Here is an 11,267-nt window from a genome sequence, read left to right on the forward strand (position 1 = left end):
CTCCTGTAAGCTACAAACAGGAAACTGAGACTACAGATGACATGGGCTCACAAAATTTGGATGATAGAGGACTGAAAAAAAATGTTGGCTCATCTGATGAGTCTTGATTTCTGCAGCAAAATATGGATGGTAGCATCAGACTTTGGTGTATTCAACATGAAAGCATGGATCTATCCTGCCTTGGATCAGTGTTTCGGGTAGCTGGCGATGTAATGGTGTAAGGCACACTTTAGACCCTTTAGTGCCAGCTATCATATGTGGGTATTGTCACTTATCCGTTATGACCACAGTCTATCTATTGATGTTACAGTTAGACCTAAAATTAAAATAAAATAACTGAGATGACTTTGTGAACTGAAAAAATATTTTAAAAATTAATTGATTGCAACCCTGATGAGGTACTGATGAACATGTTTCACTGATGAGCAGTAAAACCAATAAAATTAATCTAAAACAAGAAAAACTACTTTGGAAACTAAAATTAAATAAAATTAATAATATCAAAACCCGAAAATGACCAAAATGAGAACGAATTTTTCCTCGTTATTATTTCGATGGGAGAAAACATGACTTGAAAATAAAATGTCAGAGACAGAGTCCGGTTTTATGGGGGTTTATTGGTCAGTAAACTGATATTTTTCCAGATCCGACACACTTTGATTGATCAAAATTTGTTTTCACAAATTCCAAATGAATTTAAGAATTTCACGGGGTTTTTTTTAGGTTTTTTTTTTTAGTTTTTCCAGTTTTCTAAATGTTTATTAAAGTTACTTGGATTCATTCATTCTACACGTCTTTGTTTATACGCAAAATACACGTCATGTATCCTGCCAGATAAACTGCGGCTCTCCCTATGACACATTTTGCCATCATCGGACTGTTTACTGGAATATGTGAATAGATAAAGTGGGAGCAGGTCTCTGCTGCAGCTGATGGAGGCAGTCAGGGGAGTTTCCCTGTTGACAGTAGCAGCCCTGAAACAAGTTAGCCTGTCATCCAGCTAGCTGTGGCTGCACATCACTCACCGGTAACTCTCCGAGCTTTTCAGGTAGCCCCCATGGATCTGAATAATATTTTATCTCAGCTTGAAACTGCCAGCGAAGAGGACATCGAGAAGCTCTTGCAGCAGTATAATGTAGAGGTGAGTCGCGCGTTTGCTCGTTTTTCTTCAACCAAAACAAACGCCCGTGCTAACGTTAGCTAGCCACCTAGCCAGACAGCTAGCTCTGGGTGACATGAACATCTTTCTGGGCTGCTGAGCCGAAATGTTTGGCTCCGTCAAATGAAACTTGGTTTCGCATTAGCAGAGAAAAAAGAACACACACATTGAGCGAAGCAAAAGTATGCAATATGGCCTTATTTACAGCGCAAAGAGTAGAGCTAAAAATGCTAATCATGCATCATCCGTGAAAACTTTGCATGTTTCTCTGAGGTTTCCAACTTTAAATCCGTTTCATAGCTTCTAATATGTGATAGTGCACGCTTGACACGAGTCGATCTTGTTTGCTGTCGACACTGAGCATCCTTTCTGTTGCAGAACACCCAAACCTTCACTTTTGACCCAAAGGAGGAAACCCTGCGGAGTGTGAGTACCATCTAGCCCAGCAGCTTCTTATTACATGAAATGTGTGATAGTGACGGTGTGTGTGTGTCTCTGTGCGTCCTTGCAGAAGCTGTGCCACGGTGTGCTCACAGTCCTCGGGAGACAGGTGCAGCCCAGCTGTCAGAAGACATGCTTGGAGACCCTCCGCATCATGTCCAGAGATAAGCGTGTCCTGGCTCCTGTAGCCACCAAGGAAGGCATGTTGACCCTGGCAGGGATGGCGAGGCTGCGGGCTGGAGAGGAACAGGATGCTGACAAGAAAAGCTCTCAGGAACAGACACTGTCAGAGGAGAACAAGAGGGTGGTGGTGGAGGCCCTAAAGTGCCTTTGCAACGTTGTATATAACAGCCCTGCGGCTCAGCAGGTCTGCGTGGATGTGCAGCTGGTTCGTGGTCTGTGTGCCAGCCTGGCCACGGCCCGTACGTGGTCCCATGAGGTGGGCCTGTTCACACTGCGCCTTCTCTTCCTGCTGTCTGCCCTCCAACCTGCCGTGAGGGGGCTTTTGAGGAGAGAGTGGCATGCTGTTAGACTGCTGACAGAGGTGTTGGAGCACACGCTGGATGTGCGCTGGGTTGGTCCGTATGAAGCTGCCCGTCCAGATCCGCAAGCTGTGTCCATGCCTGCAGAGAATAATGAGCGAGCGATGGAAGCACTCAAAGCCATGTTCAACCTCACACTGTCTGAAACTGGTGGTGAGGTGAGTATGCGGTGGTTATACAAAACAATGTTACAGTAAAGGCTCACTCGGTGCTAATCGTTTGTGACTAATTGCACTACAGTCTTAATCTGAACTACAAAGATCATATATGCTGTTCCCAAGAGCAGCCAAATTGCATCTGTCATGAACTGCTGGTTCTCAGGAAGTCGCTCTTCCTCTCAGTGATTTACTGTGAGTGTGTAACCACATTAACTCAGCCTGAGTAAAAAAAAAAAAAAAAAAAATCAGTAAGAATGGCTTTTATGCAAAGCTCCTCTGGTAGCTTTGCATGATTCTCAGTCAGAATAATCCTTATTTATCTCAGGTGCAGCACTACAACAGAGAATGTGTTCATTCACTGTGTGAAACAAGCTGCCCATCCGTTATGCCTGATTTAGACCTTTGCAGGAAATCTATACCATAACTTAAGAAGTAACTGGAAACCCCTTTTAACCCAGTGCTATTGGCCAGTTAAGCCCCGTCGAATCCTCCTGTGCATTCCCAGCTTATTTTTGCCACAGTTTTTGACATTATCAATGAGAGAATAATGGTCATCAACTCGGTATAAGCAATAATAATCATAGCATAAATATAATTACTCACAAAGTTTAGCAGATTCCTGTAAGGAGACTACGAAACTATAAAAATGGATGTGAGGGAATATGCGAAGAAGTGGAAAAACCTGAAGGATAAATATGTTTGCCTCTGTAAAAAAATCTCCCCAAAAACTGATCACAGCTATGAAACATTGTTACATGATCACAGTCTAAAACGGCCCTTAAAGACCATAGTTCTAAAATTGCACAGCAATGTTAAGTCAATATGTTTTCTGATGATTTTGCCCTGACCTTCAAATAAATTTGAGCTGGAATAATATTATATATTAAAGATGTTAACGCCTGATAAAAATCTTATTGGCTTTAAAAGTGAAGCCTATCAGAAAAAGTTTGAGGCTGCCACTTTGACCATCATTAAGGAAAATTTGTCCTGCTGTGTTTAGACCAGTCTGAAGTTAGGCTCATTGCTCCTTTATTACAAAATCAGTAAGTCCTTCCACCCACACACACACAGGCCACTCAGTATGAACATGACTTGAAAAAAGGATGATACTTGGTACACATGCTTTTCATTCATGATGTACTTATTGTATGATAATTTTTGCATCTGATTCACTGTCAAACTTGGTCGTCTTCTCTGAGGAGGCATTTCAAAGGAGAAACGCGACTGCAAAGGCAGCACCTGAGGCAGTGTAAGTCCTGCTGACGCTACGTTTAGTTTTAAGATTCCCATTTGGCCCTGCTCTCCTCTTAGAAATCCAAACTTCCTCTTCCTCAGTCTCACCACAGCCTCTCTGCTCCTGTCACTATTAGACCAGTAACTCCTCCTCGCGTACTCCTGAGTTCTCAGGTTACTTTTTGTTGTTAAACTAGTTTTTTACTTTCAGCCTAGATACTTGCAGCTCTGCGCTGAGCTGAGAATCACCCCATTCTCATATTCAAAATATCATCAGCAAAAGTACCAACACAGCAATTTCTTACTTATTTTCTTGATGTATTGGTGTCAATCTTGATATTTATATTTAGGCACTTTTAACTGCCCTCCCTAATTTGTCACTTAGTGACGTGAATAAAAGTTAATTAAGGAAATAAAGAAGAAACTTGCGGGAGCTAAATGGTAGATGGTGCTGATAGGAGGGAGAAACAAATGAAAATGACACACATAGTGACCCCTTCATGCCTTTTTATTTTATTCCTACTCAGTTACACAATGGCAGCATATCCCGGTAGTTATAGCAGTAGCTACTTTAATATTAGAATAAAAATAGCCACTTTATTCCGTACCACTGATGCGTACTTGCACGGATGATTGATTAACTGAAGGTTTTAGCCTTTGCTTCCAGCCTCATGCCCTTGTAGCGTAGGTATTTTTACCGTACTGCTTTGCTGTGCATAAACAAAACCCCTGGTTGGACTCGGTGTTTTTGTGTGCTCGGCTCGACAGGAAGACGATCACCAGCTCCGGCTCATTGCTGCCATCCTGCGTCATCTCCTGATGCTGAAGACCGAGACCGAGGAGAAAACGGAGGAAGCACACAGGTGGGAATCTGTTCCTCGCTGATCTTCATATGTTAATAATTTATTGTAGCGGACTGCACCTTCGTATTTGATTTAAACCAATATACTTGTTTGGACCTCTTAAACACAAAGAGGCTCAGTCCCTTTGTGTATCCGTGTCCTGTAGCTTTCATGTGTGAATGAGTTATAGCCTCAGACATGACTTGAAAGTGATTTACATAGAAAAGCAGACTGCATCGCCGTGTCTGTGTAGGAAAATCACCTTGTGAGATTTGCGTGTGTCGATAGCAAAGTGCTGTGTAGTTGTATTTTATATTATCTATGAGCTTTTTTCTGTCATTGTGCGACAGCAGTGTTTCTCATGGTAATTTCACACAAGAATGCCAAGAATGTGTGGTCTTAGCCTGAAATTTAAACAGTGTCATGTAAAAGTGAGTGATGATCCTCTTGACCTGTCAGATTGGTGGCTGAATCAGTCGTGGGAGGTTGACCCATTGACCGACCCAGCTGTAATTTGAATGCAGTGTAACACAGAGCTAATTTGAATAGAAAAGGGTAGCACGAAGGAGAGAGTTAGTTTTAAGCCAAGCTGGCAGGCGTTTTAAAGTTTGTTAGTCGGATGATCGTCAGACTAACACATAAATATTTTCAAATGTAGAGTGTTTTGGTGCTACGCGTTTATGACTGACGGACTTCTGGTATCAGACTCAGTAATTCCTACATCTGTGCTCCCTGGTTACGCCATAAAACTGTTGTCTTTTTAAACTAACCGGCTCAAGGATCACCTCATTTCCAGAACTACTCTTACTATTTTTTTTTCTTTTATTCCTACTTTTATCTCTTTGGGTACCAGTAATTGTAAGTATTGCTAACTTGAGAAAAATAAAGTATTTTAGATGATCTCTGGTGAATCTCTAGTTTAGGAGGTATAGATGTTAAAATGCAAACTTACCACATGACAGAGACACGATTTGTCATATTTTTATTCCATGTGCTCTTTTTGAGCTCCTAGTGATTTTTCTCTCCTTCTGGTCTCAAACTGGAAAGCATTAATAACAACAAATGCGAAGAAAGCAGAAACGTATCAGAAAACAAACAGGAAAAAACTCCTTTATCTGTCTATTGCTGTTCCTCCTGGGTATAGGTCAGATTTGAGTGAAACTTGATTACAAAGATCACTAAACGATGCTTCAACCAAATTATCATTTTTGCTGTTCCATTTTACCAGCATAACCTTTCTGGAGACGACTTACAATCTCGCCAATCGCTTGCTCCTGATACACTGAACAATATTCAGTTTCAACAAATTGGCAAAGACAGTTTACTCCAATTCAATTCAAATCAACTTTATTTATATCGTGCCAAATCACAACAGCTGCTCTATATTGTAAGGTAAAGACGCCACAATAGTAGAGAGAATACCCCAATCACTTGGCGACAGTGGGAAGAAAAAACTTCCTTTTAACAGGAAGAAACCGTTGGCAGAACCAGGCTCAGGGAGGTGCAGGCATCTGCTGTGACCGGTTGGGCGTGAAGGGACGAAGAGAGGACAAAAAACAGACTGTGGAAGAGAGCGAGATATAATAACTAACGATTAAATGCAGAGTGGTGTATAAACAGAGTGCAAAGAGGTGTGAGAAGATGAAATGCATCATGGGAAGCTTCCGGCTGCCTAGGTCTATTCCCATTTAACTAGCGGAGGGTTCATACTCATCTGGACCAGCCCTCACTAGAAGCTTTGTCAAAAAGGAAATGTTTAAGCCCAATCTGAAAGTCGTGACATAAGATTCACACGTTTAAGAAGAAAGAACTTTAGAAAGTACCAAATGATAGGAAAGGTTGAACTATTGCATTGCTATGCATTTCACTTATATATCATTAGACTGTGATGATTTCATTGGTGGGGATTAGGACGGAAGGGGTCCTGTGGGTTAACAGTGCCATGACATGCGGGTGCACTCACATATTTTCATGGTTTCTGCTGAGCATGTCGTCTTAATTCTCCCGAACTCTGACACATTCATTTGGTAGTGAACTACAGTGACCTGTCCCAGATGTTGTTATTTAATACAGCCAATGAGTGAGAAGAAAACATGTCACTTTCTTTGTGTGCTTTGCACCTGTGAATTGTGGTGAATCCTGAGCAAAACCTGGTATGTCTTTTCAAAAGTGTTTTAACCTTTTTGTATTTCGATTTTATTCTCCAAATACCCTAAAACCTCTGGATAATTAAAAAAATATAATGTTTTTAACTGTTTGCAGCCATGCCGTGAACCTGCTGAACAACCTGCCCGTGTCCTATCTGGATGTTTTAATTGACGTCCCCGTGCAGGGAGGGCAGGAGAAATATGCCGGAAAAAACATGGACGCGATCGAGGTGTTGCTGGACTTCATGGAGAAAAGAATCGACAAGGTAAAATTCAACTTCTGTCACGATGACGATGACGCGAGAATAACGGTTTAGCATCCATAAAGGTGTTCTAACTCCACCTGGATGTTTTTGTTTTTATTTATGATTAGAAGGAGAAGAAAGCCTGAATAAAGGTCATGTCCCTCAGGTTCTCCTCTGTTATTCAGTGTCTCCGTCATCTTATTTCTATTAGCTGCGTGCTTGTGTGTTAAGGATATCTATCCAGCCCCTGAGTTTGTGGAGACAGTGAAGTTTTTGTGGTCTGTCACTCCAAGCAGGGGTCCAATTACAAAGAGGGTTTGACTCCAGTACTCAGCCTTTTGACTGAAGGATCCAGACACCACAGGGAGATCCGCAGATATATCAAAGCTCAGGTAATCACGGTTTGTGGGCTCAGCTTTAGAGGCGTGTTAAAATAGAAATATTGATGCACTATTAAGCCTTATATCCTTTTTTTTTTTTTTTAAGGTACTTCCCCCACTGAAAGATGTGAAGAGCAGGCCAGAGATTGGCACCACCGTCAGAAACAAGCTGGTTCGCCTCATGACACATGTGGACATGGGCGTGAAGCAGACAGCTGCAGAGTTCCTGTTCGTCCTCTGCAAAGAAAGCGGTGAGTGATTTAAAATGGAGAAGAAGGGGACGAAAAATGTGGCCTTTTCGGTTGAGTGCAGTTTATGAGAATAATTACCTTAACACATCAGGATTTATGTGTAGCAATACCACCTTTTAGTAAATGTGTTGTCTTGCAGTGGACAACCTGTTGAAGTACACGGGGTACGGAAACGCAGCAGGACTTCTTGCGGCTCGAGGACTTCTTGGAGGAGGGAGAGGAGAGACTCAGTACTCTGATGATGAGGACTCAGACACAGAAGAATACAAATCTGCCAAACCTTTGTGAGTCCTCCACACTGGGATTACAATAAGGTGTCACATATTTAACTGTTGTGTGTACTACATTTGTGCTGCACCGATTCAAAAACTGCTGGTCTAGTAGCTGATGTTGATCCTCCCTCTCTCTTTAAAAAAAAAAAAATTATTTCCTTTTATTCTCGTGGAACAAACTCCAGTAATTTAATCCCAGATATAACAAATAGCTGCCATTAGTTGAATTCACTTTGCAGCTATACATTCAGCGTTCTCATCTATTTCTTTTTTTCAGCATCAACCCCATCACCGGTCACGTCGAGGAGCCGATGCCGAACCCCGTCGAAGAGATGACCGAGGAGCAGAAGGAGTACGAAGCCGAGAAGCTGGCCAACATGTTCGACAAGTTGTCAAGGTAATAAACTAGAGAGCTCGCTAACTAGTAGTGAGGCATGCTTCAAAATCTACAATGTGCTGTTTACAACACTTAGAAAAGTACCAGAGGATTTTCAGTTGCAAAGTTTTTGGACCGAAAACAGCTGTGTGTGTTCTGACTTCACCGCAGTTTCTGATGGACTGAAAAAGGTTTAGAGGTCATTTCATGCTCTGCCTCAAAGCGCAAATATATAAAGCAATCTGCTGTCTGGGAATTTGCTTTTTCATATTTTAGATTAGCTTTGGATGCATGAATGTGTTTAAAAAAAAGTCTGTGTAAAATGGAAAATTCAGTATGATAGATGCCTCAGAAGTCTTGTCGAAATATATTTTTTTCTTTTACCACGCCTGCTCAAAATATAAATACAGTTTCCCGAGCAAAGGGTCGTGCTGTGTTTGTGTTGACCTTTCCTCAGCGAGCGCAGAGGCCAACGTTAGTTTGCACAGCGCCTGCACAAAAGTAACACTGAGCCCGCTCCCTGCCAACCGAGTCATCGTTGGAAGAATCTCTTGCCTTTTAGGTGTAGCTTCAATTAGGACTGGACTTTGTGCACGCCGCGTCATTCAGCCGGTGTAAATGGGGGAGCTGCTGCCACAACGCACCAGCGGCATCATTACCTCCGCTCCTTAATTATCACCTAATTGGCTCACACAGTCGACTTGTCGTTTCCCTGTTCCTTTATTCTGGTTTTTAATAACACACGTCCTGACTTTATTCTTCTTTTTATTTGACAAGCAAGCCGGTGGTCAGACAAGGAGTGGACTGAGACAGAAGCACAGCTAGACAAAGCTATTCGGGTGAAACGTGGATCAAGAGACGTAGGTGGATAAATGCGCAGGCATAAGAAAGCCGTCCTCGCCTTTGTTGAGCCAAAAGAGGGCGTTGAGCTGTAATGAGGCACGTGCACCCAGAAGAGGAAGATTCCTTTCCGAGGCCGCATCCCCTTTCTTCTCTTCCTCTGCAATGAAGGAGAGGTGGTCCCTTGATGCCGACTCTAAGGAGATCGGTCAGGTCCTTGCAAGAATGTGCCCCTCTAACTGTTTAACTGGTGCTCCAATTAGCACATACTCTGCACCCCCACCCCACCCCTTACACCTGCCAGACTCCCCCCGCCCAGCCCTCTGTCACTCCCGAGGAGGAAGGAAGACATTTTTCGCCCTCTCTAATTGGAAGAGATGATGGCACATGTTTTTGTTTGTTTTGTCACGCTGGTCTGTATTGTAAATGAGCCAGTGATACCGGGTCACGAGATTCTGGTTCTCTTTAAAGAACTTTAACCTTTAAGAATTAAATGATATTTAATTCTAGGAATCAGAAGGAATTACATGGCCATTTGTGTTTGAGTCTGTCAAATCTTTTGACCGATAATTCTCTGATAAATCATCTCGGAGGGAGTGGTGACACACGGTGCAGGTATAATTGGATTAGGGTGAAGGGGCAGCCGTGGCTTTGAGGAGATTAGGCTGAGTACTGATCCTGTAATTAAACTGCCACTGCAAAGGAGGGGAGGGAGGATGGCCAGACAGGGGCGAGTGTCCATGAAAGGAGGGGAGGGAGTTGTTGAGTGAGGGTCCTTGAGTTGTGTATGCAGAACGTGCAGACGCATGCAATTGAAAAGCCCTTTTTAAAAAGAAAAATGTTCTTCCAGCTTTCCTTTAGCATCCATCCAGCACGTCATATCTGATATCTACTTCTTTGTGTCCGCAGGCAGCACGTGATTCGACCGATGGGCGTCAAACCCGACGGGACGTTGGCACCTTTGGAAGAAACTCTCTGCAGTCCACCTGAGGAAAACTCGGACTCAGACTCGGACTAGTGCTGCTGAATATCTCAGCCACGTTTTCCAGACTAAGCCCGATGGGCCCCACCCCCAACAAATCTCGAGCTGTGATTATTGAAGGTGGGTTCTGTAGCTGGGCTTGAATTTGTGCCTCCATCCTGAATGAGCTGCTGCTGAGTGTAGAGCTGTGTCCAAAAACTTCAGGTGCTGGATGGGAAAGTCCCATTTATCACCTCGGGGGCTGTAACTGGGACAAGTGGTAGTGATTAACAGAAAGCTGAACAAATGGTGATGGTGAAAAATAAAATATTTATGTGTAAGTTTATATCAGGCTTTTATTGCGCTTTGCAGGGCAATCAGCTCCTCTTTGGTTTTTCTTAGTGATATTGACTGACGGCCACTTAAATGCAAATAAAGTGTTATTTTGCAATCATGGACTGGACTCTTAGCAAAATCTTAGCCTCTTTTTTTTTTCAAATAGGACAGGCACTTGCTGTAATAAATGAAATCAAACCAGTCCTGAAGTAGAACGCAGCTAAACATTTCACAGCAGGCTCCAGAGGCTGTCTCGCGCTGAAGCGGAGTCGTGCGTGGCAGGAAGACTGCCGAGGAGGAGTTCACAGTTACTGCTGCATCTTTTGCTTTAGTGCTCCCTGTGGGGAAAGAATATACTTTCTGCTGAGTTTTGCTTCTTGCTGGAAACACTGTTTTGTTTAAAGTGTAGTTTTGGGTGTGAATAAACATTCCTTCACTTCTCTTTTTTAAAAATATATACATATAAAAAATATATGACTAGAAGGTGCACAATTTTAACACGAATCATAGTAAACACTGTTAGCGGTAAAGCTGCTGGTACTGCTGGAGCACAGGACTGATGTGTTTGTGGACGGTTTAAACCTGCAGCTCACTTTGTGTAATCAGTTTTTACCATGGACAAAAGACAAATGTTAGTGGTAGTTCACTTTTTTCTCTCTGGTACTCGATGACGTTATGGAGAAAAGAAAACAAGTTTCATTAAATTTAAGACTTGAGGCAATGCAGCATTCTCCACAGGTCGATGGTGGTTTTTGCCTGTTCGGGCTCTTGACAATGAAATGTGTGAACTACGATGATTGTTTTCTAATCTCTGTTCCTTTTGTCATCTGCATGATGTTGAATCAAAAAAAAGAAACCTATGAAAATGTTGTTTGACACTAAATGTGTGACTTTATATAAACAAAGTAATATATTTTCTGTGTCTTGGTATAATTTAATTCTATGCAGATCTCACATGCTTGGCCGGTTATACACATAATTTAACTGCTTGTTACATCAGCGTTTCTCATTGTTAATCAAATTTGTGCAAGTTGACTTTACTCTTTTCGATTTGCCAAAGTTGGTTATCATTTGCTGGGTTTCT

General features: G+C 42.4%; 1 protein-coding gene across 2 annotated transcripts; it reads left to right on the top strand.

Annotated features, from left to right (window-relative positions):
* The first annotated feature begins 821 nt into the window (after nt 1-821).
* On the top strand, nt 822-11,098 carry ric8b (RIC8 guanine nucleotide exchange factor B). Of its 2 annotated transcripts, none has more exons than XM_086298334.1 (10): nt 822-1,141; nt 1,538-1,585; nt 1,671-2,300; nt 4,302-4,396; nt 6,638-6,788; nt 7,061-7,159; nt 7,254-7,398; nt 7,538-7,682; nt 7,948-8,067; nt 9,796-11,098. In XM_086298334.1, the coding sequence occupies exons 1-10, from the start codon at nt 1,058-1,060 to the stop codon at nt 9,902-9,904; spliced, it is 1,626 nt and encodes a 541-aa protein (XP_086154460.1). In that variant the 5' UTR covers nt 822-1,057; the 3' UTR covers nt 9,905-11,098. The 2 variants fall into 2 exon arrangements, with proteins under 2 accessions (XP_086154460.1, XP_086154461.1); XM_086298335.1 differs by having other exon boundaries at nt 825-1,141; nt 7,064-7,159.
* Nucleotides 11,099-11,267: the final 169 nt, after the last annotated feature.

The sequence above is a fragment of the Aulonocara sp. 'chitande type north' Nkhata Bay genome, linkage group LG7 (assembly GCF_057382095.1).
Source record: "Aulonocara sp. 'chitande type north' Nkhata Bay isolate Kocher_YH1m ecotype deep benthic linkage group LG7, A_spYH_male_GT1.1, whole genome shotgun sequence".
In the NCBI taxonomy this organism is placed as follows: domain Eukaryota; kingdom Metazoa; phylum Chordata; class Actinopteri; order Cichliformes; family Cichlidae; genus Aulonocara; species Aulonocara sp. 'chitande type north' Nkhata Bay.

What these genes read in the sequence shown, in the direction of transcription:
- ric8b (XM_086298334.1), top strand. Translation starts at nt 1,058, where the DNA reads ATGGATCTGAATAATATTTTATCTCAGCTTGAAACTGCCAGCGAAGAG. An exon ending in TGTCTGAAACTGGTGGTGAG is followed by an intron (nt 2,301 to 4,301) that starts GTGAGTATGCGG and finishes TCGGCTCGACAG; the next exon opens with GAAGACGATCACCAGCTCCG. An exon ending in TACAAATCTGCCAAACCTTT is followed by an intron (nt 7,683 to 7,947) that starts GTGAGTCCTCCA and finishes TCTTTTTTTCAG; the next exon opens with CATCAACCCCATCACCGGTC.